This window comes from Peromyscus eremicus, chromosome 1, assembly GCF_949786415.1.
Source record: "Peromyscus eremicus chromosome 1, PerEre_H2_v1, whole genome shotgun sequence".
Taxonomy (NCBI): domain Eukaryota; kingdom Metazoa; phylum Chordata; class Mammalia; order Rodentia; family Cricetidae; genus Peromyscus; species Peromyscus eremicus.
Genome location: NC_081416.1, coordinates 169,945,535 through 169,973,405, shown reverse-complemented (window position 1 = coordinate 169,973,405; position 27,871 = coordinate 169,945,535). Strand labels below are relative to the sequence as shown.

The following is a 27,871-nucleotide window of genomic DNA, read 5'->3' as shown; positions in this document are numbered from 1 at the left end:
GGCTATGAGCAGAAACTCTAAACATCCAGTTGCTCAGTCCACAACGCTGAATGTCTCAGCTGGTCTTCAGTATACACAAGAATCCCAAAGAAGTAGGGCTCTAATGCCTGTGAAAAATGCACTTGAGCCAGGCGGTGGTGGCACACGCCTTTAATCCCAGCACTCGGGAGTCAGAGGCAGGCGGATCTCTGTGAGTTCGAGGCCAGCCTGGGCTACAGAGCGAGTTCCAGGAAAGGCGCAAAGCAACACAGAGAAACCCTGTCTCGAAAAACGAAAAAGAAAAAAGAAAAATGGACTTGATAGCAAGGAGAGAGCAAGCAGGCAAAGAGCAAAAGCTTCCTTCTTCCATGATCTTATGTGGGCTTCTAGCAGAAAGCATGGCCCAGATTAGGTCTGGATTACTTCAAGTTAAGCAAAAATCCCTCACATGTGTGTCCACCATTTTGGGGTTTTAGTTCCAGATGTAGCCAAGCTGATGACTAAGAATAGCCAGCACACACTCTGAGCTGCCATGGTGGGTGGTGGGATTGATCCTGGGGCCTCTGCAAGAGCAGCAATAGCTCTTAACCACCGAATCATCTCACCAGCCCCTCGGCCACAATTGCTCCATTCCAAACTAACCTAGTGTTTCCCAGGCAAAGAAGAGAGGCGACCCCCAAGGCTCAAAAAAACTAATTTTTATTGGGAAAACTGCACAAACAACCTACCCCCACCTTCAGGATCAGGGAAGAGGGTCGGGGATCTGCTCCCTCCTCCCCTATGTACAATCTCTCAGAATCTGTCCTGAGAAGGGGCCCACCTACAGGATCCCCTTTTCCTCTTCAGACTCAGCGTTCTCATCTGTAAAATGGGCTCAAGGAGAACTGGAGCTCACCCCAGCTTCTTGCCAGCACTGCAGATGTCCGATTCAGGATGAGGAAGCTGGAAGACTGATGAAGGTTGGCCTCAGGGAATGGGGTGCTGCACCGCACTCCTCACCCAGTACCTCCTCTGGCATCTCAGAGGCTACGTGGCTTCAGGCCCTGGGGACAGGAGGCCACCCCCAAAAGCTGCCTCTCGGTATTGGTTGGGGAACATGTTGCTGCCCACAAGGCTGGCGGTGCCAACATCCCCGGGACCTTGGGCTGCATACGAGTCCAGCGTCAGGGGATCTGGGCCGGGAGACTCCACAACTGTGGCCCCTGCACCTCCACCACCCACCACAGCGCTGGCAAGAGGTGGTGCTGGGGGAAGCAGGTCCAACATGGTGAAGAGTGTAGGGGCAGAAGGGTCATAAGCAAAGCCATCGTCCAGGAGGTCAGGGCCGCCAGGAGGCTCCAAGCCGGGAAGGGATATGGTACTAGGGAAGAAATCAGTGTCTGTCGGCTGCAGAGCTGACGGCGGGAGGAACAGGCCTAGTGAAGAGAGAAGGGTGGCTGGTTTAGGACCCACCTCTGGCCATGCATAACTAACCTGGACCCCATCGTACTAAATGTATTGTTTTGTTTTGTTTTCTCTGTGTAGCCCTGGCTGTCCTGCAACTCCCATTGTAGACCAGGCCGCCTGCCTCTGCATCCTGAGTGCTGGGATTAAAGGGTGCACCACCACTGCCCAGCAAATGCATTCTATCTTAGGCCCTTAACCTTAACCTAAGTAAGAAGGAAATACCACCACCCCATTTCATTTTGTGTATATGTGTGTGTACATGATGTATGTGAGTAGGCATACCCGCTGCCATTGTGCATGGAAGGTCAGAGTTCACCTTTGTGGAGTCATTTCATTCTGCTACCTCTGTATGTATGGAGAGAGAACTCAGATCCAAGCTTGTGTGGCAGCCTTTATTGTCTTTATCCACTGAGCCATCTCACAGACCATATTTTTTTAATGCGTATGAGTGTTTGCCTTTGTTTATAATGTATACATGTGAGTTCCACAAGACCCTGTCTTTAAGGAGGCCGTGGTGGAGGGATGGCTCAGTGGTTAAAGAACACTTGCTGCTCTTGCAAAGGAAGAGGGTTGGGTTCCAGTCCCCACTTTCAGCAGCTCAAATCCACCTGTAACTCCAGCTCCTGAGGATCTGACGCCCCCTCTTGGCCTCCGTGGGCAACTGCATGCCTGTGCCCACCCACACACTGACCTGCATACACGTACATGTAAATAAGTAAAAGTAAAGGCAGGGTCTCAGGCCATCCAGACCCCTCACTGGTTAAAGGTGCTTACTGCCACCCCTGATGACTAATGCAAGTTCAGTCCCTGGAACCCACGTGGTGAAAGGAGAAAACTGACTCCTGTAAGTTGTTCTCTGATCTCCACATGCAACCCGTGCATAGCATGTGTGCACCCACGTACATGCAAAATAAATAAATAAATGTTTAAAAGACATCTTTAAAAATAAGGCATCGTCTCTTGTAGCCCAGGCTAACCTTAGATGTGCTAAATAGCCAAAGATACCTCTGAACTCCGGATTCTCTTGCCTCCACCTCCCAAGTGGTACAACATCTGAGTTTTTACGTGATGCTGGGGATCAAACCCAAGGCTTTGTACACTAAGTCCCCTCTCACAATGGAGCTATAACCCCCAGTCCATCATTCTTCTTTAATAAGCAAATTATTATTTTTAATATACGTATTTTTAAAGATTATTTATTATGTATACAGTGTTCTGCCTGCATGTATGTCTGCACACCAGAAGAGGGCGCCAGATCTCATTATAGATGGTTGTGAGCCACCATGTGGGTGCTGGGAATTGAACTCAGGACCTCTGGAAGAGCAGCCAGTGCTCTTAACCTCTGAGCCATCTCTCCAGCCCCCAATAAGCAAATTATTAAAGGCAGTGAGTGAAATAACAGCCAGTCACAGGCTGTCCACTCACAGAACCAGAGCAGGAGCCAGTTCCCAAAACGAGCAGGGCTGAGGATATAGCTGTGGTGGAGTGGGTATGGAGACAGACAGACAGACAGACGAGACTCCCTTGCAGCCACTGTAGAACTCACCACACTGGAGTCCTACCTCAGCCTCCCATGTGCTGGGTTTACAGGTGTGAGCCACCACCATGCCTGCCCTTCTTGCTGTCATATGTCCTAGTTAGCTTTAACTGTCAGTTTGACACAGCCTAGAGTCACCTGAGAAGGGAATTCTAACCGAAGGAATGCCCAGATCAGATTGGCCTAGGGGCATCACTCTAGGGAATTGTCTTGATTGTTAACTGAATAGAATGGCCCAGCCCACCATGAGCAGCAACATTCCCTGGGCAGGTCGTCTTGGGCTGAATAAAAACACTAGCCAAGCATGGGTCTGCCAGTGAGCAAGCCAGCAATCAGTGTTCCTTCATGGTTTCTGCTTCAAGTTCCCGCCTTGACTTCCCTCAGTGATGAACGGTGACCTAACGCTGAAATTAAATGCTTGCCTCCTCCTCCTCCTCCTCCCCTTAGTTGCTGCAATTTGGTCTTGGTGTTTCTCACAGCAGCAGCGGGAGGAAACAAGAACTCACTAGTGTTCTGCTAACGGCAGCTACCTTTGGCCAGGAGATGGAAACGGTGCATTAAAAGAGGCAAGGGCTCTGACACTCATGGAGACAGCAGACCATTCCTGGAGCAGCTCCCGCCCCACTGTCTTTGTGAGAGAGAAACAAGGCTCCAGCCTGTCCCTCTGACGCTTGGTGTGATACATCTGAAAGTGAACTGCTTTAGCAAGGCCTGAACTGGTGGCCCATACCTTTAATCCCAGCAGGAGCCAATGGCTCTCTGTGAGTTTAATATCAGCCGGGGCTGCATGAGACTCTGCTTAAAAAAACAAAAAGTCCATATACTCAGAATTCCTAGGCCGTTTTTTTGGAGGCGGTTTCTAATCATCACACTGTGTGCTTGGGTGACTTTGCCCCCAGGAATGAGGGCGGGGCCATGAGACTTGGGAAACCTGAGGGCAGCTGGTGGAGATGGCTAGGATTGGTGGTTGCTAGGGACAGAGTCACTGTGCAACAGGATACCAGCTGCATGAGAACCAGACAGGGCCATGGCACAGCAAACCCCAGGGTCGGCTAGCTCTGGTGCCAGCCTCTGAGTGACTAGCTGGGACTTGGGTGCCCTGACGCAAGCTGGGGTAGTGGGGAGACATTCCTTTGTTTATCATTTTCTTTTTTGTTTTTGTTTGTTTGTTTGTTTGTTCGTTCAAGACAGGGTTTCTCTGTGTAGCCCTGGCTGCCCTGGAACTCACTCTGTAGACCAGGCTGGCCTCGAACTCACAGAGATCTGCCTGCTTCTGCCACCCGAGTGCTGGGATTAAAGGCATTCGCGACCACTGCCCGGATCTCACCTTTTTCTTTTTTGTGTGTCTGGGTGTGCACATGAGTGCACACGGATACATTTGTGTGGTCAGAACAGGCCAGGAGGTGGCTGTGCTGGGAAAAGGCTCAGAACTGGAGAGGAGCTGGATGCCATCTTTGTGCCAGCTGCTGTCAGACTCACACCCACCACTGCCCTTCCAGACAGATGTCCTCAATGTCCAGGTCTCTCCGCACCGCCACCCCCACCCCCCAGCACCTCTCTGAGCAGAGCTCTGGATTTTGTGACAAGCAGGGTACAGCAATGGTGTGCAAGCTGAGGAGTAAGCATGAACACAGCTTAGGGCCTGTCACCGCGTCTGTAAAAAGGAACTGACTGCCGGGCGGTGGTGGCGCACGCCTTTAAATCCAGAGCCAGGTGGGTCTCTGTGAGTTCGAGGCCAGCCTGGGCTACAGAGTGAGATCCAGGAAAGGCTCCAACACTACGCAGAGAGAAACCCTGTCTCAAAAAAAAAAAAAAAAAAAAAAAAGGAACTGACTTAGGGGGCTGGAGAGATGGCTCAGAGGTTAAGAGCACTGGCTGATCTTCTAGAGGACCGGAGTTCAACTCCCAGCACCCCCATGGCAGCTCACAACTGTCTATCTGTAACCCCAGTTCCAGGAGACCTGGTACTCTCTCAAAAAAAAAAATGCGGGCAAAATACCAATGCACATAAAATGAAATAAATAAATAAATCATTAAACATTTAAAAAAAAAGAAACTGATTTAGATCTGGGGAATGTAGCTCAGTTGGGAGAGTGCTTGCCTAGCATGCATGAAGCCCTGAGTTCAATCCCCAGGACCACATAAACCCAGAGTGATAGTACATGCCAATAACCTAAGCACTTGGGAGGTAGAGGAAGAAGGATCAGAAGTTCAAGGTCACTCCTCTACTATTTAGCCTGGGTGACAGACCTTAAAAATAGATAAATAAAATGAAATAACTGAGTTGGCCCTGGTATCTCATACCTGTAATTCCAACATTTGGGAGGCTGAGACAGGGTTCCATATGTTCCAGACTAGCCTGGGCTAGACAGATACGCTGACTCAAAATAAGGACAAAATTAGGGCCAGATGTGATGATACCCATGTTTAACCTGAGCGCTCAAGGGGCAGAGGCAGGAGGATGTCTATGAGTTTAGAGCCAAGCTGATCTACATAGGGAGGCCCAGGCCAGCCAGGGCTGCAGAGTGAGACCCTGTCTCAGACAAACAAAACCGGGCTGGTGAGATCCCAAGCACGTGCCACTGCATCTGAATTGTGTGGTGCTGGGGAGGAGAAATGCAGGGCGCTGGGAAGAAACGCAGGGCGCTGGAGAGAAATGCAGGGCGCTGAGGAGAAACGCAGGGTGCTGGGGAGAAACGCAGGGCGCTGGGGAGAAATGCAGGGCGCTAGGGAGAAATGCAGGGCGCTGGGGAGGAGAAATGCAGGGCGCTGGGGAGGAGAAATGCAGGGCGCTGGGGAGAAATGCAGGGCTCTGGGGAGAAATGCAGGGCTCTGGGGAGGAGAAATGCAGGGCGCTGGGGAGAAATTCAGGGCACTGGGGAGAAATGCAGGGCGCTGAGGAGAAATGCAGGGCGCTGGGGAGAAATGCAGGGCGCTGAGGAGAAATGCAGGGCGCTGGGGAGAAATGCAGGGCGCTGGGGAGAAATTCAGGGCGCTCAGGAGAAATGCAGGACTCTGGGGAGGAGAAATGCAGGGCGCTGGGGAGAAATGCAGGGCTCTGGGGAGAAATGCAGGGTGCTGGGGAAGAGAAATGCAGGGCGCTGGAGAGGAGAAATGCAGGGCTCTGGGGAGAAATGAAGGACGCTGGGGAGGAGAAATGCAGGGTCCTGGGGAGAAATGCAGGGCGCTGGGGAGGAGAAATGCAGGGCGCTGGGGAGGAGAAATGCAGGGCTCTGGGGAGAAATGCAGGGTCCTGGGGAGAAATGCAGGGCGCTGGGGAGGAGAAATGCAGGGCGCTGGGGAGGAGAAATGCAGGGCGCTGGGGAGGAGAAATGCAGGGCGCTGGGGAGGAGAAATGCAGGGCTCTGGGGAGAAATGCAGGGTCCTGGGGAGAAATGCAGGGCTTTGGCATGCCACGCCAGCTAGCTGCCTAGTCAGCCCCAGCCCAGCCCAGAGTAAAAGGCAGTGCACAAGCCCAGATCCGTGAAGATCTTTCCAGGTCCGCTGCAATCACTCAGCAGGTGAAAATACTTGCTACAAATCCCTGATGAGGGCTGGAGAGATGGCTCAGCGGTTAAGAGCACTGGCTGCTCTTCCAGAGGACCTGAGTTCAATTCCCAGCAACCACATGGTGGCTCACAGCCATCTGTAATGAGATCTGGTGCCCTCTTCTGGCCTGCAGGGATTCATGCAAGCAGAGCACTGTATACATAATAAATAAATAAATCTTAAAAAAAAAAAAAAAAAAAATCCCTGATGACCTGAGTTCAATCTGTGGAACCCTCTGTAAAGATGGAAAGGACTGACTCTATCTACAAAGTTGGGGTTTTATGTTTTGTTTTTTGTTTTTGTTGGTTGGTTGGTTGGTTGGTTGGTTGGTTTTGAGACAGGGTCTCACTATGTAGTCCTGGCTAGCCTGGGACTTGCTGTTTAGACCAAGCCAGCCTTGAACTCACAAAGATGTACCTGCTTCTGCCTCCCAGGTGCTTGGACTAAAGGCATCCAATACCATATCTAGCCTGCCTCCATACATGTGCTGTGACACACATGCACCCATATTATACACACATCATCACAGAAATAAAATGAATTTAAAAGGTAATTTTTAAAAGATTTTTTCTAAGGATCCCTGAGGCTCAGAGAGGTGGAGCAACTTGGAAAAAGTCACACAGCAAATGTATTCCCTGCAGAGATCACAATGTTTGTTCTGTCTCCAAAGCCTTCTAATTACTCTTCCATGAGAAGTAATGTTTGACACAGAGTCTCTCTGTCTTGGAACTTTATGTAGACTACGTTGGCCTTTGACTATTGGTAATTCCCCTAACTCAGTCTCCTGAGTGCTGGGATCATAGATGTGAGCCACTGCCTGCTTCCTAGACCCCTTTTTTTTTGTTTTTGTTTTTGTTTTTGTTTTTCGAGACAGGATTTCTCTGTGTAGCTTTGTGCCTTTCCTGGAACTCACTCTGTAGACCAGGCTGGCCTCGAACTCACAGAGATCCGCCAGGCTCGGCCTCCCGAGTGCTGGGATTCCCTTATTCTTTTTACTCCATGTTGCTAGATGTATGGTCAGGTGCTGACCTTGGAACAGCGTTCAGAGGAGGTGAAGAAATCAAAAAAGGCTGAAGGGACGGCCCAGTGGTTAGGAGCACTGGCTACTCTTGCTGAGGACCCAGGTTCTGTTCCCAGCATCCCCACGGCAGCTCACAAGCATCAGTAACTACAGTTCAAGAGGATCTGATGCCCTCTTCTGGCCTCTACAAGCACCAGGCATGCACATGGTACACAGACATATGTACAGGCAAAATACCCATGCATACACACATACAAGACAAAATATTCTTTTTAAATTATGAAAAAAAAAATCAGAAAAACAGGGTGGGGCTTCCTGTTGGCCCGCACGGGGAGAAGAAGGCCGCAGATGCTGTACTCACCTGAGCTGTGGCCGGGCAGGAAGTGGTCCAAGAACACTGGCTTCTTTTTCCGTCGTTTGCTTTCAATTCCGTGTGGGTCTGGGGGAAGGCGAAGACAAGGGTTCCTTACCCTCCCAACCCACCCTCCCCAAGCAGGTCACCTGTCCCCTCCCAAGAAGCTGGGGGTGGGGGTGGGGGTGGGAAGGGGTGGAGGGACACACCAGAGCTACTCAGCTCCCCAAGGACGTCAGGTAGTCCCCGCTTCCTCTTCTTATCCACACCATAGCTGTCTGTTCAGGAGAGACAGAAGCATCAAAACGTCATACAGCAGTTAACTGCAGGGGTCACTGTGATGGACACTGAAGTCATATGACAGCCACAGAGGTCATATGACAGCCACAGAGGTCACTGTGACAGTCACAGAGGTCACCGTGACAGTCACAGAGGTCATATGACAGTCACAGAGGTCACCGTGACAGTCACAGAGGTCATATGACAGTCACAGAGGTCACCGTGACAGTCACAGAGGTCAATGTGACAGTCACAGAGGTCAATGTGACAGTCACAGAGGTCATTGTGACAGTCACAGAGGTCAATGTGACAGTCACAGAGGTCAATGTGACAGTCACAGAGGTCATTGTGACAGTCACAGAGGTCATATGACAGCCACATAGGTCACCATCATATGACAGACACAGAGGTCACTGTGACAGTCACAGAGGTCATATGACAGACACAGAGGTCATATGACAGACACAGAGGTCATATGACAGTCACAGAGGTCAATGTGACAGTCACAGAGGTCAATGTGACAGTCACAGAGGTCATTGTGACAGTCACAGAGGTCATATGACAGCCACATAGGTCACCGTGACAGTCACAGAGGTCATATGACAGTCACAGAGGTCACCGTGACAGTCACAGAGGTCAATGTGACAGTCACAGAGGTCACCGTGACAGTCACAGAGGTCACCGTAACAGTCACAGAGGTCATATGACAGTCACAGAGGTCTCTGTGACTGACTGTCACAGTGACCACTATGACAGTCAGTTACAGAGGTCATATGACAGTCACAGAGGTCACTGTGACAGTCAGTCACAGAGGTCACTATGACAGTCACAGAGGTCACTATGACAGTCAGTCACAGAGGTCACCGTGACAGTCACAGAAGTCATATTATGACAGTCAGTCACAGAGGTCATATGACAGTCACAGAGATCATATGACAGACACAGAGGTCACCGTGACAGTCACAGAGGTCACTATGACAGCCACAGATGTCACTGTGACAGTCACAGAGGTCACTATGACAGTCAGTCACAGAGGTCACCGTGACAGTCACAGAAGTCACCGTGACAGACACAGAGGTCACCGTGACAGTCACAGAGGTCACTATGACAGACACAGATGTCACTGTGACAGTCACAGAGGTCATATGACAGACACAGAGGTCACCGTGACAGTCACAGAGGTCATTAAAGGAGAATGGCTTGGTCCTCACCAACTTACACAAGCATAGTTCTATAACCCTAATAGGATAATAGCTCAGTACAGTTCTCTGCAGATCCTACCTCAGGACCTTTTGTTTTGTTTTTGTTTTGTTTTTTGAGACAGAGTTTCTCTGTGTGGTCCTGGCTGTCCTGGATCTCGCTCTGTAGACCAGGCTGGCCTTGAACTCACAGAGATCCACCTAGCTCTGCCTCCCGAGTGCTGGGATTAAAGCCAAGCGCCACCACTGCCTGGCTCCTCCCTCAGGGCCTCTGCAGTCCAGCTGCTCTCACCTTCTCTGTGTGGACACTGTCTGTGCATGTGAGTGGAGACCAATGTCAACCATTCCTCATCTGTCATCTTTCTGTTTTATTTTGCTCTACTGTTTTGAGATGCAGCTTCCTAGTGGCCTGCGGTTGCTGGCCAGCCTGGGTCTTGCTGGTTATATGTCTCAGGTTAGAATCCAGCTGACTCAACTCCATCTTTCCAGTGCTAGGAACCTGCCTGGCTCTCTACCAGGATGCTGGGAATTGAACTAAGGTCTTCATGCCTGCAGGGCACGCACTTTACTAACTGAGCTATTGCCCCCAGCCCTGCTTTCTGCCTCTTTTTTTTTAAACTATTTTTTAATATTTATTTATTATGTGTGCAGTGTTCTGCCTACAGGCAGACATGCAGAGGGCACCAGATCTGTGCCAGATCTTATTACAGATGGTTGTGAGCCACCATGTGGGTGCTGGGAATTGAACTCAGGACCTCTGGAAGAGCAGCCAGTGCTCTTAACCACTGAGCCATCTCTCCAGTCTGCTTCCTGCTTCTAATTCTTCCTCAGATATACTTCCTCAGCAAGGCCAAAGACCTGGTCTCCAGAGTGAGGGGTAGCTGTGGGTGGAGCGGTTACCGTGATCCCGAGGCAGGTACGTGAAGGGCAGTGGCTCACTGCACACGCCGTCCGTGAGCCTCTGTAGGTACACGTTGACAGTCACAGGCTCTGCGATCTCCAGGTCCTCGTAGGGTGGTGTCTTGAACACAATGGCAATCTGCCGGTGCACATCAGCTTGAGAGAAGTCAGCTCTGCCTTCCCAGGAAGCCGTGCTGAACACCACGGATATGTCCTCTGGGGGAGGGAGGTCAGGGTAAGGACACAGCTAAGCCAGAGGATTGGAATGGGCCACTGAGCCCCTACTCACTCAGTCTCTCCCCAATCAAACCAGTATTTCAAATAATAAAACTACCCAGGGAGGCTGGGCACAGTGGTGCACCCTTTTAATGCCAGCTCTTAGGAGGCAGAGGAGGAGAACCTCGGTAGTTTGAAGGCAGCCTGGTCTACACAGTGAGATTCTGGTCTGCCAGGGAAACACAGTGAACCTCTGTCCAAAACAAACAAACAACAAACCCAACTACCCAGGGTCTCTCCACAAAAGTAACTAGCACAGGTATGGTGACAAGGACCTGCATCTCAGCACTTAGGAGACTGAGGCAGGAGGATTGTGAATTCAAGGTATACCTAGATGACAAAATGAGACTCTATCTCAAAATTTGGTGTAAAAGAACTAGGGATATAGTGCAATGGTACAAAGCTTGTATAAAATCCACCAGGGGGGTCTGGGGTGTGGCTCAGTGGTAGAGCCCCTGCCTAGAATCCCTCATTGAGGGGCTGGAGTGTGACTCAGTGGTAGAGCCCTGCCTAGAATCCTCCAGTGAGGGGTTGGGGGTGTGGCTCAGTGGTAGGGCCTCTGCCTAGAATCCCCCAGTGAGGGGTTGGGGGTGTGGCTCAGTGGTAGGGCCTCTGCCTACAAGCATCACATCCTATGATTCCAAACATTCCTAATAAAAACAAACACAGGGGTCTGAAGAGATGGCTCAGCAATTAAGAGCACTGGCTGCTCTTCCAGAAGACTAGGGTTCTCTTCCCAGCACCCCACATGGCAGCTCACAACCATCTGTTACTCCAGTTGCAGGGGATCCAACACCCTCAAGCATGCACTCACTTGGCACACAGACATACATGCAAACAAAATACCCACACACATAAAAGAAATAATAGCGCCAGGTGGCGGGGGCAGCGCACACCTTTAATCCCAGCACTTGAGATCTCATGCCTTTGCTTGGGAAGCACACACGCTATTAATCCCAGCACTATGAAGGTTGAGACAGGAACTGATACGGCTGGGTAGAGAAAGGCATATACGGCGTGAGGAGACAGGAACCCTAGCCCTTTCCATCTAAGGAATCGTGGAGACAGGATCAGCTGAGGAGTTGGCGAGGTGAGAAGTGGCTGTGGCTTGTTTCCTCTGATCTTTCAGCATTCACCCCAACATCTGGCTCCGGGTTTTTGTTATAAAAACAATTATTTGTGCAATAGTATCATTCACATTTTCCTTCTTTTGTTGTTCGTTTGTATGATTTTTGAGACAGAGTCTCACTGTGTAGATCAGGCTGGCTTGGAACCCTCTTGCTTCACCTTTCCAGGGTGCTGGGATTACAGACATGTGCCATCAGACTGGTTTATGATACATTACAGTCCTGGGATGAAATTCAGGGCCTCATCCATACTAGATAAGCACTTACCCTGTTACTGAGCCCCTCACTGGGGGATTCTAGACAGGGGCTCTACCACTGAGCCACACCCCAGCCCCTCACTGGGGGATTCTAGACAGGGGCTCTACCACTGAGCCACACCCCAGCCCCTCACTGGGAGATTCTAGGCAGGGGCTCTACCACTGAGCCACACCCCAGCCCCTCACTGGGGGATTCTAGGCAGGGGCTCTACCACTGAGCCACACCTCAGCCCCTCACTGGGGGATTCTAGGCAGGGGCTCTACCACTGAGCCACACCCCAGCCCCTCACTGGGGGATTCTAGACAGGGGTTCTACCACTGTGCCACACCCCCAGCCCCTCACTGGGGGATTCTAGGCAGGTACTCTCCTGCTGGGCCACATGCCTAGCCCCCCCTTTTTTAAAGATTTACTTTTTATGTATATATGGATGCTCTATCTGCATGCATGCCCACACTCCAGAATAGGGCACCAGATGGCTGTGAGCCACCCTGTGGTTGGCTGGGAATTGAACTCAGGTCCTCTGAAAGAGCAGCCTGTGCTCTTAACCACTGAACCATCTCTCCAGCCCCTTTTTCTGGTTTTTCAAGACAGGTTTTCTCTGTGTAACAGTGCTGGCTGTCCTAGAACTCACTCTGTAGACCAGGCTGTCCTTGAACTCACTGAGATCTGCCTGCCTCTGCCTCCCAAGTGCTGGGATCAAAGGTGTGCACGACCACCACCCAGCTCCCTAGCCCCTCTTAAAGCATCTGCGCAACTGAATTTCTAGTGAGGCAGCATCCTGAAAGAGCACTGCATGCCCCTGGTCAGCTCACAGGCTTCCATACCTGGCAGAGATGAGCTAGCAAACAAGGCCACTGCCTGCATCTGCCTGACTCTGTAGCAGGGCTCTGACTCCCTCCAGAGTGCTGCCCTGGTACACCAGCACCCACCTCTGCCTCTGGACTGTACAAGGCCTGTGGACCCCTCACCTTTTTGCACCTTGTCACACAGCAAGTACAGCTCCTCACCACCGGTGCATGGCCCGCTCTCCTTGTTGATGCGGCAAATCCGCAGCTCTGATGTGTTGGTGGACTCTGGGAAGGAAAAAATGACAATTCAGTCATCACACCGCAGTACTTGCTGACAGGTGAGAGACAGAGGGAAGACACCATCCAGGTGGGACATAGGATGCTCAGGCGGGAAGGTACAACATACAGTGTACAATGGCCAGAACTCCACTCTGAAATCTGCTTAGTGTCCATCCAAAATGGAGACCCTCACACTCAGGAAGACTTGGCATGTCAGGGTGACACAAGGTCCCCAGATGAGGATTCACAACCTGAAATACTGTTTTTGTTTTACTGTTTCTCCCCATTGGAAATGATGGAACCTAGGATCTTGTTAGATAAGAATTCTACCACTGAGCCACACCCCCAGCCCCTCACTGGGGTATTCTAGGCAGGGGCTCTACCACAGAGTCACACCCCCAGCCCCTCACTGGGGGAATCTAGGCAGGGGCTCTACCACTGAGCCACACCCCCAACCCCTCACTGGGGGATTCTAGGCAAGGGCTCTACCACTGAGCCACACCCCAGCCCCTCACTGGGGGATTCTAGGCAGGGGCTCTACCACTGAGCCACACCCCAGCCCCTCAATGAGGGATTCTAGGCAGGGGCTCTACCACTGAGCCACGCCCCAGCCCCTCACTGGGGGATTCTAGGCAGGGGCTCTACCACTGAGTCAAGAGCTCTCATTTTTTAATCACCTTGATTAATCTTGTTCAGTTGCCCAAGCTGGCCTTGAACTTACTACCATCCTCCTGCCTGAGCCTCCTGTGGCTGGGATTACAAGCACGTGTCACCAGGTCTACTTGCCACCCGACCTGATGTCTTGTGCACCCTTGTTTAGCCTGACCAGTGGTCCTTGCTCTTCTTTTATTAGCAGCTCTGAAAACTAGGAGACACTCCACCTCAGCCACGGGGAGTGAATAGTGCTGAGCCATCCCTTAGGTCAGCAATAATCCTATGGCCTAGACCTGGTCAATCAGAGCATTACCTACCTGCCTACGGCCACTGCTGTGCTCAGAGGAGCAAATGACCAAACTCCCTTCAAAGAGAGCATGTGCAGAGGCTTCGGGCAAAAACTGCATGTCAGGCATGCAATTCCACCACTCAGGAGGTGGAGGCAGGAGGATTGCTGATTTGCTCATTTACATAGTGGGATCATGTCTTAAAATAACCCAGGGCTGGGGATGTGGCTCAAGTACTTCCCTAACATGCACAAAACCCTGGGTTTGGTCCCTAGTCCCATTAAATGGGTTACAGTAGTTCACTCTGGTCATCTCTGCACTCAGGAGGTGAAGGCAGGAGGTCAGGAGTTCAAGGTCATCTCCAGCTACATAGATAATTGAGGCCAGGTGCAGGCTGTCTCAAAAGGAACTATTGGCTACTGAAGGATTCTGGGGGGAGAGGCCGTCACCTTGTTGCTATTTGTGTACCCAAGAGTGAACCCACCAGGCTTAAGTGGATAGTTCCCAGGCTGTGGTCATACAGGGATCCCAATGAAAATCAGTGGGCTACAAAACAAAACGCAAAGGTAAGAATGTAGAAGGGGCCTGTGGGAGGGATTTAAGATGAGGGCGAGGGGCAGTGAGGAAACATAACGTACTGTATACGTGTACAGAACTGTCAAGGAACAAACTTAATCAAAACAAAGTACAAAAAGAAAAGAGAAATAACCACAGAAACAAACAAGGTGCAAACTGTACATGCACGCAGGATGGCACTGCCCACCCCAGGCTTTGAATGCAAATGTGATGTCTGGAGCTATGGCACTCACCAACGTGCCCGGGAGGGAAAAAGCAAGAATGAATGGAAGAAGTACAGACCCAGCTCCCTGAGACTGTGAACATCAAACCACTGTGTAAATGTAGCAAAAACAAATGGAAAACCTCAATGATGCCCTGCTCATCCATGCCACTGTTGGGGTGCTTTCTGAGCCCTGTGAGGAGTTAATCCCAAGGGACATGGCAGCCTTGACTCACTCTTATCGTAGACAGGCTCAGAGAGAACGGGATCCAGGCGGCGCAACTGTCCCTGCTGGTCACGATAGGAGGCCTGGAAGCAGATCCTGACGACATTCATGTCTACCTCCTGATGGTTCTTCAGAGAGCCAGCTGGGAGAGGACAAAGGGAGGCTGGAGGAGGCAGGGTGGTGGAGGGGAAGGGGGCCAGGGATGCACACTTGTCATCCCAGCACTGGGGAGGTGGAGGCAAAAAGATCCAGTGGTCAAGGCCATCATCAGCTATATGGTAAGTTCAAGGACAGCCTGGTCTACATTGAGACCTTGTCTTGAAAACCAAAATGAAATCAAATAAAGGGGCCAGTGAGATGGCTCAGTAGGTAAACGCACTTGCTGCAAAGCTGAGAACCCATGTGGTGGAGGGAGGGAGCTGACTCCTCTGGGGTATGCTTCCACATCCACAGGCATGTCCGTACCATGCAAACCCTCCCCCACACACACACATACAAAATAAATACATGTAATATCCTTTAATTTTTTTTTTAAAAAGAAAGAAGTGGGGGGGGGGGGTGCATGCCTTTAATCCCAGCACTCGGGAGGCAGAGGCAGGTGGATCTCTGAGTTTGAGGCCAGCCTGGTCTACAGAGTGAGTTCCAGGACAGCCAGGGCTACACGGAGAAACCCTGTCTCAAAAAAACCAAATAAATAAATAAGGGAAGAAGAGAAAAGAAAAGCGACCAATGGGGGAGGGAGGGAGGGAGGCAGGCGGGCACTGACCATTGTAGGGGTCAATCCCCAGCTGGATCTTCCGCTCGATGGCAGCCTCGATTTCCTTCTTCCGAACACACTGGATGCCCAGATTGTTAAAGCTGAGCAGGAGACAGGAGAAGAGGCTATGAGGGCAGCCTCCTCTGGAAGCTGCAGGCACCGGGCTTGGAGGAGCATCGGCAAAGACCTGGGATTTGAACCTCTCAGAGGCCACCAGGAGTCAGGGCGAGACCGAGAACCTGCCTTATTTACCATGTAAAAATGCCAGCCAGGCTCCTTCATACCCCAGAGAGCTCAAAGTAAACCTGGCTCTCTGTACCTGAGAAGCTGGAGCAGGGGGATCCAGAATTTGAGGCTATCCTGTGGGACACAGAAAGACAGGCCTCCAAAATAATTAAGTGAGAATCTCAATAAATGGCTAAGTGGTGCTCTTAGCTCTCAGGAGGTGGAGGCAGGAGGATCAAAAGTTCAAGGTAGCCAGGCAGTGGTGGCACATGACTTTAATGTCAGCACTCCTGAGTTCAAGGCCAGCCTGATCTACAAAGCAAGTTTCAAGACACCCAGGACTACACAGAGAATCCCTGTATTGAAAAACCAAAAAAAAAAAAAACAAAAAAAACAAAAAAAACCACAAACAAAAAAAAAAAGGTCAAGGTCAGCAGGTGTGGTGGTACACTCTTAAATCCCAGCACTGGGGAGGCAAAGGCAGGAAGATCTCTTTCCCAGGTAACAAGGTAACAAGTTTCAGGCCAGCTAGGGCTACATAGTAAGAATGTCAAAAGAAAAAAAAAAGGTCATCCTCAGCTACAATAGTGAATTTAAGGCTAGCCTGGCCTACATGAGACCTTGTCTCAAAAAAAACCCCAAAAACTAGGGTTGATTAGTGGCTCAGCAGGTAAAGGTCTTTGCCAGCCAGCCTAACTACCTTAGTTCAGTCCTCAGAACCCCACGGTGGAAGGAGAGAACTGATTCCCACAAGCCATCGCTGCTGTGGGCAACCCAGTTAAATCAGCCTGGAGTCCAGTGGCAGCTCGGATATTAACTGAGCATCTGTGATCCGTTCCCTCTCTGACCCTGTCTCCTCCTCTACAGAACGGAGATAAACAGACCGGGTATGAGCTGGGTCTGCTGGAACCTGCCTGTGGCGACTGAGACAAGAGGATCTCGAGTTCCAGGTTAGTTTTGACCACATGGCAAGACCCTGTCTCAAAAGGAAAAAAAAAAGCAAAACTGGAACACACGTGAACGGGTGTGGCAGGTTTTCAGACCCAAGTGGTACACCGCTGCCTCCACACCTCACTTTCCCCATCCAGCCCAGATGAGCAGTGAAGGTCCAGCCAAAACGCCTACGCCCTAGACTTTTCCCAGGTGGCGAGGTCCACCTTTGGAATGGAGCAGAGGGGAAAGAAGCTGGGGTCAAGGGTGGAGTGAGGGTCTGGTACCTGTGCCTGGGGCTGACGTGAGGCCGCAGGCGCACCCTGCAGACGCCATCAGTGCAGTCTTTCCCCACAAGGCTGTGTGGGTGTACCCGGTGTGGCCAGTCCTTCCATACAAGGCACGCCGTCACCTCCACCTCCCGCAGCCCGCCACAGTCTCGAAGCTGTAGGAAGACATGGGCTTACAGGGTGTTCGCTGGACCCCTGTCCCCATCCGAGCTCCCTGGGGCTCCCTTGTAGCTACCCTCACCTCTTCTCCCTAGATAAACCAGGGGAAGGCCCTGGTAGAGATCTCTCTCCTGCCCTGCGCTGCCGTTTATCCCAGCCTGGGTCCCACCGCCTACACCATTAATAAAACAGAACAAACAGCCGGGCGGTGGTGGCACACGCCTTTAATCCCAGCACTCAGGAGGCAGAGGCAGGCAGATCTCTGTGAGTTCAAGGCCAGCCTGGTCTACAGAGTGAGTTCCAGGGCAGCCAGGGCTACAGAGACAAACACTATCTAAAAGAAAAAAACACACCAAGAAGATCGCTCCCCTATGTAAAGCTTGAACATGCCAGCAGTGGCCAGGGAGCCTTGCAATGTGCCGTCCATCTCTCCTCCCTCCCTCCGGCCCCTCCTCGCCTCCCCTCTCTTTCTTTGTAGGATTTTCTTTTAACACATAGTTTTTGAGACAGGGTCTCAAGTGCTCAGGTCGCCCAGGCTTTCCTTTCATTTGCTATGTAGCCAGGCTGACCTTGAACTCCTGATTCTTCTGGCTCAGCCTCCCAGGTGCTACATGACAGGTATGAGCCACCATGTCCTGTTCTTCCTTGGATTTTTGAGATAAGCCTCGTGTAGCCCTGGATAGCCTTGAGCTCACTTACACAGTTGATGAGTGAACTTGAACCCTTGATCCTCCTGCCTCTACCCCCACACTGCTAGGAGGCCTGCACCATCTTATGCATCCAGCGCATAAAGTCTTTTTTTTGAGGGGGGGCGGGGTGGACAGAGTCTCACTATGTAGACCAGGCTGGCCTCAAACTCATAGAGATACCCCTGCCTCTGCTTCCCAAGGGCTGGGATGAAAGGCGTGTGCCACTATGCACAGCAGATGTACTCCTAAGAACTGAACAAACATAGTTCATTTAGAGACAGCCAGAAAGACAGTGACAAGAGACAGAGAAGGAAGTTAGCTGAAAGGGATGGCATCCACCTACAGCTCCACCTAATTTCCGAGGCTGAGGCAGGAGGATCTCTTCTTGAGTCTCAGAGTTTGGGGTCAGCCTGGGAAACATTTTATAACTCTAATTCGAAACAACAAGTAACCATAATGAAAAACAGGCCTGGTAATATAGGCCTGTAATTCCAGCTACTCAGGAGCTGAAGAAGGATAAAAAGGTGAGTGGCAACCTGGGCAACAAGTGAGGATGTGACTCAAAATAAAGCGTAAAAAATGAAGGCCGGGACCATGGCTCAGTGGTAGAGCCCCTGCCTAGAATCCCCCAGTGAGGGGCTGGGAGTGTGGCTCAGTGGTAGAGCCCCTGCCTAGAATCCCCCAGTGAGGGGCTGGGGAATGGCTCAGTGGTAGAGCCCCTGCCTAGAATCCCCCAGTGAGGGGCTGGGTTATGGCTCAGTGGTAGAGCCTCTGCCTAGAATCCCCCAGTGAGGGGCTGGGGGTGTGGCTCAGTGGTAGAGCCCCTGCCTAGATTCCCCCAGTGAGGGGCTGGGATGTGGCTCAGTGGTAGAGCCCCTGCCTAGAATCCCCCAGTGAGGGGCTGGGGGTGTGGCTCAGTGGTAGAACCCCTGCCTAGAATCCCCCAGTGAGGGGCTGGGGTGTGGCTCAGTGGTAGAGCCCCTGCCTAGAGTCCCCCAGTGAAGGGGCTGGGGTGTGGCTCATTGCTAGAGCCCCTGCCTAACAAGTACAAAACCTAGGTTCAATCTCCATCACTGAAAAAAATCCAACAGAAAAACTGATTTCTTACACAACTCTTCACTCTGCTCTGGATCAGTGTCTGGGCCCAGCTGGCGTCAGAGTCTCTGAAAGCAGTCCTGAATTGCAAAGGCCCAGTCTGTGGCACACACTTCACACAGGCGTTGGAGTAAGTGCTGCCCTCTACCGGCGGAATGGGATGTGGATGGTATCTTTGGACGGCATGTCATTGGGACAGCCTCACACAGCCACCCCATACCATCTAACCCGTCGCTGCCCTTGTTTTAAAAAGCCACACTCCATAACCCAGGCTGGTCTGATTATCATCCTGCCCCAGTCTCCCGAAGTGTCGGGCTTCATAAGTGTGAGCCACCACCCCGGGCTGTTGTGAGGTCCGAGAGTGGAAGCCCGGCCATCCTATCCCCGGGCACAGCAACAGCACAGGCAGTGGCAGAACCGCACGCACCTCGATGGCGGGCAGCGTCTTGCTGGCTTCGGTGCTGCTCTCCCCAAGGATGCTGCCGGCAGAGCGGCCCTCGCATTCATAGCGGAAGCGCATCCCGCGCTGCTTTGGCTGCTCCGTGATGACCAGGTGCGGCTGTGGGCCGGGGCCGGGTGACACCAGCCGGCCCAGGGTGCAGCTCCAGGAAGGTACTGGTGTAGCTGGGCCCAAGGTGACGCTGCTCAGTGGGGCCTGCCCGCGGGGCACCAGGCGAGGCATCTCGCCCAGCTGCACCCCGTCCAGGCCAAAGCCGTTCTCCTTAATGTATTCGTCGATGATTTCTGCAGGACAGACAGACAGACATGTGAGGGTGGTGAAGGACGCCGCCAGGCTCCCTTCCTTTCTTCCCACACTTTCCCCTCATGGTTTTGGTTATTGTTCTCAGCCAGGGTCCACTGTGTAGCTATGGGTGGCCTGGAACGTGCCATATAGACTAGGCAGGTCTCAAACACACAGAGATCCAATTTCCTCTGCTGGGATCTGTACACCACACCTACACTTCACCCTTTGTTGTTGTTGTTGTTGTTTGTTTCTTTGTTTTTTCGAGACAGGGTTTCTCTGTGCAGTGTTGGTGCCTGCCCTAGATCTTGCTCTGTAAACCAGCCGAGTGCTGGGATTAAAGGCGTTCCTCACCACCGCCCTGCAGCACCCTTGTTTTTGTGGTATTTTGGGACAGGGTCTCTCTACATAGCCCTGGCTGTCCTAGAACTATATAGACCAGGCTGGCCTTGAACTCACAGAGATCTGACTCTGCCTCCCAGAGTGCTGTGATTAAATACACGCACCACCATCCTGGCTCACCCTTGATTTTCTTAAGATTGTCCCCCTTAATTTTAGCGCGTGCGTGCGTGTGTGCGTGTGTGCGTGTGTGCGTGTGTGTGTGTTGCCTGCATATACATCTGTGCACCACCAGGAAGGTCAAGTGCCCTCAGAAGCCAGAAGAGGGCATCAGAGAGCCCTCAGACCTGGAGTTATAAATGATTGGGAGCTGCCATGTGGATGCTGGGGATCAAACCAGGTACATCTGGAAGAGTAGCCAGTGTTCTTAACTGCTAAGCCAGCTCTACAGGGGTGTGTGCCAATGAGTGTCCGGCCCGCAGAGGCCTGAAGAGGGCCTCAGGTGTCCTGGAGCTGCAGTCACAGGTGGTGGTGAGTCCTTCAGAGTGACTGCTGGAAACCAAACCTGGGTTCTCTCTGAGAACAACAAGTACTCTTAACCACTGAGCAGGCTCCCCAACCCCTCCCCTTGGGTTTTTGAGACAGGGTCTCACTGTGTAGCCAAGGCTGCTCTCCAATCCATGATCCTCTTGCCTCCACCTCTGGATTACAGGCCAGTGCCACCAGGACGAACTCTACACAGCACTTCTGCCTCTGTGCCTCTATTCCAAAACCGTACTTACTTTTCCCATAGTCTCCCTCTCCTGCTCTTCCCCCCTGCTCCATCCACCATCTCCCACTTGGACCAAGGCAGCTGCCAGCTCCCCTCCAGTCCTGCCTTTTGTCCCTTGTATTTATCCATCTCACACAGTCAGAGGGATTTTGTTAGTACTAACCTGTTCCTCTTTTGCCTAGAGGCTTCTCACGGCTCCCAATTCTTTTGTAGTAAAAGCTAACAATGTCCCCCACATAAAATTTGCCTCAAATGTGGATATGCTTCATTAGTAGAGTCTGCCTTTCAATCCTCCAGTGAGGGACTGGGGGTGTGGCTCAGTGCTAGAGCCCCTGCCTAGAATCCCCCAGTGAGGGGCTGGGGGTGTGGCTCAGTGGTAGAGCCCCTGCCTAGAATCCCCCAGTGAGGGGCTGGGGGTGTGGCTCAGTGCTAGAGCCCCTGCCTAGAATCCCCCAGTGAGGGACTGGGGATGTGGCTCAGTGGTAGAGCCCCTTGCCAAAATCCCCCAGTGAGGGGCTGGGGTGTGGCTCAGTGGTAGAGCCCCTGCCTAGAATCCCCAGTGAGGGGCTGGGGGTGTGGCTCAGTGGTAGAGCCCCTGCCTAGAATCCCCCAGTGAGGGGCTGGGGATGTGGCTCAGTGGTAGAGCTCCTGCCTAGAATCCTCCAGTGAGGGGCTGTGGTGTGTCTCAGTGGTAGCCCCTGCCTAGAATCCCCCAGTGAGGGGCTGGGGATGTGGCTCAGTGGTAGAGCTCCTGCCTAGACTCCTCCAGTGAGGGGCTGGGGGTGTGGCTCAGTGGTAGAACCCCTGCCTAGAATCCCCCAGTGAGGGGCTGGAGGTGTGGCTCAGTGGTAGAGCCCCTGCCTAGAATCCCCCAGTGAGGGTGGGGTGTAGCTCAGTGGTAGAACTTTGCCTAGCATGGGGGAGGCCCTAGGTTCAATGCCTAGTATTTAATGATGATAATCATAATAATATAGGTGTGATGGTACACATGTGTAAATCCATCACAGGAGGTTAAGACCACAGGATGGTGGATTTGAGCCTGGCCTACACGGCAGGTTCCTGCCTCAAATAAGCAAATAGAAGGCTGTAGCTCAGTCGGTAGAGTGCTGGCCCAGCATGCACAGGCATGAAGCCCTGGGTTCCACTCTCAGCACTGCATCAATCCCAGCCTCGGGACTGAGACGGAGAAGGATCAGAAGTTCAAGGTCATTCTCAGCTACTTAAGGCCAGCCAGCTTGGGCTACTTTTATTTTGTTTTGTTTTTCGAGACAGGGTTTTCTCTGTGCAGTCCTGGCTTTCCCGGAACTCAAGAGATCTGACTGCCTCTGCCTCCCAAGTCCTGGGATTAAAGGTGTGCACCACCACTACCCAGCTTTAACCTGGGTTACTTGAAACTCTGTCTCAAAAACAAACTTATAAAACCCTCCTTAAAATTCACTCTCTTGGGGCTGGTGAGATGGCTCAGAGGTTAAGAGCACTGGCTGCTCTTTCAGAGGACCCGGGTTCAATTCCCAGCAACCACATGGCAGTTCACAACTGTCTCTAACTCCAGTTCCCGGGGACCTGACACCCTCACACCAATGCACATTAAATTAAATTAATTATTAAAAAAAATTCACTCTCAGAAAAGGCAGCCACACCCCTTCTGTTTGGTGCACCCCCAGCTCAGCCACCTTCACGGCCATGAACCTGTCCCTCCTCTTTCCTGGTTTCCAGGTCTCCCTCATTCAGCCCGTGAGAAAGTTCATGCTGCCACCTTCTAGGAAAGCCACGCCTCTTTACCTTTCTCCTCTCTCTTCTCTGCCCCAGTCTCTCTCCCCCTTTTCTGAGACAGAATCTCACTTTGTAGCCCAGGCTAGCCTAAAACTCACTATGTAGCTCAGACCGGACTCAAGTTCTCTTTGATCCTCCTGCCTCCACCTGGGGGTGCTGAGATTCCAGGCAGGATGCAGGCTGCCTGGCTGTACTGCCTTCCTCCCTTTGCAAAGCTCATCCCACCCTCACTTTCTCCTGCTCGTCCTCTGTCCTCTCGTCTTCTGACTCCCCACTCCACACTGTCAGCTCCTGCGGGGTAGCAACTTAGTTTTGTGGATTGATTCCCAGTGCCTGGCACTGGGCCTGGTCCAGGAAGGGTCAATGACATCCACTGGTTACAGATAATAGAAACACGGGACACTTAGTGCTCTGGATCCTGGGGGTGTGACCTTGCTCAAGTCTTCAATAGTCCTGGAATCACACCAGGACCTGCTCCCATCAAACAAGGCAGGAGTGTCCCCGCTCTACCCAGCCCCTCGGCCTCTCACACACCTGATACTCACCCAGTTCATCTGTGGAAGGAAGAGAAAAGAAAGGTGAAGTTCAGGTACTGTCAGGCTTGACATCTTCTAACACAGACTCTCCCACCTGTCCCCAGTCTCCATCACCCCTTCCGGGCTGTCCCTCCGGTTCTTAATACTGGGGGCCTGGCATCAAAGCCTCCCCAAAGAAACTCCAAAGCCATGCCCCCCAAGCACTCAGACCTGTTATCAGGACTTGTGGAAAAGGCACAGGGGGCGGGGGGGGGGGAAGCTGGGGGAGATGATGGACATGAGCAGTTCTAGGCAAATTATGAAGATTCCATCCTGAAAGTCCACCCTGGGCCCCAGAGATCACTGCTATAGTCTGAACACAAAGCTAACCAAACCCAGGGTGCTACCTGCTCTGCACTGTAGCCCAGCTCCCCAAATCTCAGGCTCACCCTTACTTCCCAGAGGGGATGAGGAGGCGAGGGTAACAGCCATACTAGGACCCAGTGAAGAAGCTCCATTGCTTCCCCAGTAAAACTCAGCAAGGAAGTAATGGAAACCAACTTCCCATCATTCCCCAGACAGGATGGGGGAAGGTCAGAGGAAGCATTCGAGCCCAGAAGTCACAGGGCAGGGAGGGTCACCTAAGTGACTGTCCCACCTAGAGCTGTGAAGGCTGGGGACTGATCAGGTAGTATCCCAGTATCAGCTGGGTCCCTCCCCCCCTCCTCCCTCTCTTTCTCCTCCTCCTCCCCTCCCTTTCTCCACACTCAGGGAGTGGCTCCTAGCAGCCAGAACTTTGCCCCTTAGAAGGCAGTTTTCATGTCCTCCTTATCTCATTTGATCTGTGAGATCAGCAGATGCCAAGGTCCCTCCCTTCCAGTGAGATGGGGTATACTGAGGCCTGGAGAGTAGAGGGGACCTGAGAGTGCCCACCTCAAATCCCTCTGTTTTGAAAAACCCTTCGTAGGTATCTCTGCTGGAGGAACCTAGAGATCCAAAGACAAACTGAACTGCCAGGCTTTAGGGCATGTGACTCAGAGCCTGAGGCAGGAAGACTGACACTAGTTTGAGGCTAGCCTGGGCTACATAGTGAGTTCCAGGCCAGCCTACACTAGAGAGTGAGATCTTGTGTCAACCAAACCAAACCCAAACTCAAGAAATTCTACCTGGTGGTCCTCAACAGACCCCAGGGAGCTGGGCAGGGAGGCACACAGCTGTCATCCCAGCACTGGATGCTGAGGCAGGAGGACGGCAGCTCTTCCAGGCTAGCCTGGGTAACTTAGAAAGATACTTATCTCCAACCATCCAACAAACAAAGTCACTTCCAGGTTGGGCATAGGGACTGGGTTCAGAAGTTCAGAGCTTGCCTGTCATAGATGAGACTCTCTTACTACATGACACTATCAACTGTGAACACTGGAGAGTGGGGACCATGCCTGCCACATCTTCACTGGCCCATCGGAGTGAAGGAATTTGCCCTTCCCATTGGCCCAGCTTCACCACCCTGTCCCCACCCTACTACTGAATGTCACTGACCCCTCGGCCCTACTACTGAATGTCGCTGACCCCTCGGCCCTACTACTGAATGTCGCTGACCCCTTAGTCCTACTACTGAATATCACTGACCGAGGCCTCGGTCCTACTACTGAATGTCGCTGACCCCTCGGTCCTACTACTGAATGTCGCTGACCCCTCAGTCCTACTACTGAATATCGCTGACCCCTCGGTCCTACTACTGAATGTCACTGACCCCTCGGTCCTACTACTGAATGTTGCTGACCCCTCGGTCCTACTACTGAATATCGCTGACCCCTCGGTCCTACTACTGAATGTCACTGACCCCTCGGTCCTACTACTGAATGTCACTGACCCCCCGGTCCTATCACTGACCCCACGGTCTCTTCACAGCTCTCACTGCTTTTCATAATGCCACCATTAATTGTTTATAGACCAGCCTCCTCATCTGGGTAGGGAGCCCTGAAGGGCAGGGCTGGGACTATGCCCAACAGTGGCTCTCATATAGAACTGGTAGGCTGGGCAGTGGCTGCGTACACCTTTAATCCCAGCACCTGGGAGGCAGAGCCAGGCAGATCTCTGTGAGTTCGAGGCCAGCCTGGTCTACAGAGCAAGATCCAGGACAGGCACCAAAACTACACAGAGAAACCTTGTCTCGAGAAAAAAAAAAAAATGAACAGATGATACCAGGAACGACTCTCCTTGGGAACCTCACAGCTATGTCTTGGCCCACACAAGTCTCAGCTTGTTCCTGTCCAGAACCAGCATTTGGGTCACTCCTGTCTTCAAGGCCATCCCCTACGTTTCTACACCTCTGAAACTCTCCCATGCCCACTCCAGGGCTTCCGGTGTCCACCCTAAGAGAAGTCCAGGCCTGGCTAACTACAGAAGCTACTGAGTGTTCACACTCATGAGATCTCTGCTGTCCAAATCTCAGAAAATCTATCATGTCTCTGATTTTTTGTTTGTTTGCTTGTTTGAGGTAGGGTCTCCTATGTGTACAGGATGATTTCAAACTTGAAATCTTCCTGCCTCAGCCTCCCAAGCATGGGGACTCCAGGCATTCAGCACCATACCTGGCTCGAGGGACCTATTAGAATAGTCACCTATGAGAAGAGCATCTCCTAGGAAGTTCCTAAAACTGCAGCCCTCAGAACTTCTTCCGAACTTAGACTCAGAAATTCGAGTTGCACCTGACAATGTTTGTACTTTCTATGTATTTATTTTGCCATATTCAGGGTGTGTGGTGGTTTGAATGAAAACGGTCCCCAGAGGCTCACAGGGAGTGACACCTTTAGGAGGTACGGCCTTGTTGGAGTAGGCGTGGCCTTGGAGGAAGTATGTCACCGGGGGTGGGCTTTGAGGTTTCAAATGCTCAAGCCAGGCCCAGTGTCACTCTGTTCCTGCTGCCTGCCAATCTGGATGTAGAACTCTCGGCCAGTTCTCCAGCACCATGTGATTCGAATGCACACGGTCTGAGAATTTATGACTAATAACAGTTGTTATTACGCTCTTACTGTCATGACTACGCCACTGACGGTTACTACTAACTGGAATGCTCCCTGTGGGTTTGTAAGCACCAACGCATCCAACGTTCTCCATCCCCACAAAAGAACAAATGGGTATGACACCCATCGCACAGATGAGGAAAACTGAGGTGGCTTTGGGGAAGTGTGCATTCAACCAGTGAGAGGGCGGTAACGTCCTATGTGAACTTCAGTTTCAAGGCCCAAGATTCTGGATGGTGGGCAACCTCTAAAAGGGCCTCTACTTAGGGGACCGGCAGATGGAAGTGTGGACACGTTCGGCGTCCTTTACACCAGCACGGAGGGACACGGTTGACAAAGTGGGCACACTCGTTCCTCTCCCCTGGGGCTCCTCCATAGACAAGCAGGGACTGTGGAAGGTGGCTCACCTGTGGACCTGGAGCCCGTCAGTGACAGCGAAGAAAGGTCACTGGAACCTGTGGGAGGGAGACCTGGATCAACGGACGGTGCAGGGCAAGGCCACCAGAGGACCAGAGCCAAGCCCGTCCTCACCTCGCCTCGGCCTGCCCCTCCTGCTTCCCGGGCTCCGGGGAGGCCAGGCTTCTCTCTCTAACTCTTGACAAAGTTCTGGCTTTCCGTTTCTGTCATTGGCCATGCCCATCACCGCTCAACATCTGCTGCTTTCCCGGTTAAGGTCGGACTGGGAAGAAGACCTCAGGAAAACCCCTCTCCGTTCTTCCCGCAGGGCGACATCCAAGCCCCAACACTTTGTCATTGGAGAACCCTGCCCTCGCGTCTCACTGCAGGCCCCGCCCCTTTTCAAGCCCTGCGTCAGGCCCCGCCCTTCATTTGCAGAACAGGCCCTTTCTCGTCCCGAGGCTTGTCAGGCCACGCCCCTTCTTCTCAGGGTAGGCCCCGCCCACTCAGTGAGCCACACACCTCTTCTTCGCGCTCTCAGAGCCTGACCCCACCTTTATTTCCTGTCAAGCTTTATTTCCGCCCCCTCGAAGTCAGGCCCCACCCCCATCTTGCCGCTAAGCCCGCCTCCTTCTTTGCCTGGTCCCCTTATCAGGAGAGCCACTTCCTTAAATTAGGCTCCGCCCACTGCTCCTTAGGCAGGCCGCACCCACTTGGTAAGCCTCTCGGAGTTTGTCCCGCCCCCAGACCAGTCCGGCTCCGCCCCTTCACAGTCAGGCTCCGCCCCTCTTCACGCTGGCGGCCGGGTCCCGCCCCTTTCTTTGCCTCAGGCTCAGGCCCCGCCCCCTTCTCACTCCTTAGCGGGACGCCAAGCCTGTACCTCGGGCTGGACCCTTCACCATCCTCTGCCTCCTGCCTGGTTCCGCACGCAGTGTCCCCGCCACCCTCGTACTCTCCGCACCGGAGCGCGAGTCCTGCGGGAACCCGCAGTGACTCCGAGTGTCCCGAACACCCCCCAGTCCGAGCCCCGCCCCAGACGTTCCACTCGGCTTACCCAAGGCCCCCAGCTCGGGCGCGGACGCTCTAGGAGTGCGGCGACTCGGCATGGCCCGGCCCGTGGGGACCGACAGCCCTAAGGCCCGCTCAGGGCGAAGCGCGCACGAGGGCAAGCCGGGCAGCCGGACGGCCCGGTCTGCTGGGGCGATCACGGACCGGCGAGCGGCGCAAGGCT

At 52.5% G+C, this 27,871-nt stretch overlaps 1 protein-coding gene across 1 annotated transcript; it reads right to left on the bottom strand.

Moving 5' to 3' along the window:
* Positions 1 to 662: 662 nt before the first annotated feature.
* On the bottom strand, positions 663 to 27,871 carry Relb (RELB proto-oncogene, NF-kB subunit). The gene is made up of 12 exons (XM_059280609.1): positions 27,695 to 27,871; positions 26,652 to 26,699; positions 23,252 to 23,260; positions 19,508 to 19,824; positions 17,135 to 17,292; positions 15,702 to 15,793; positions 14,946 to 15,077; positions 12,892 to 12,996; positions 10,263 to 10,478; positions 8,094 to 8,162; positions 7,894 to 7,971; positions 663 to 1,394 (listed from the first exon to the last, which is right to left on the bottom strand). Exons 1-12 carry the CDS (start codon positions 27,744 to 27,746, stop codon positions 1,006 to 1,008), a joined length of 1,665 nt encoding a protein of 554 aa, XP_059136592.1. The 5' UTR covers positions 27,747 to 27,871; the 3' UTR covers positions 663 to 1,005.

Coding starts and splice junctions, on each gene's coding strand:
- Relb (XM_059280609.1), bottom strand. CDS start 27,746: ATGCCGAGTCGCCGCACTCCTAGAGCGTCCGCGCCCGAGCTGGGGGCC. Junction 15,794..17,134: donor CACGTCAGCCCCAGGCACAG/GTACCAGACCCT, acceptor TCTCCTGCTCAG/CTTTAACAATCTGGGCATCC. Junction 12,997..14,945: donor TGAGCCTGTCTACGATAAGA/GTGAGTCAAGGC, acceptor TTTCCTTCCCAG/AGTCCACCAACACATCAGAG.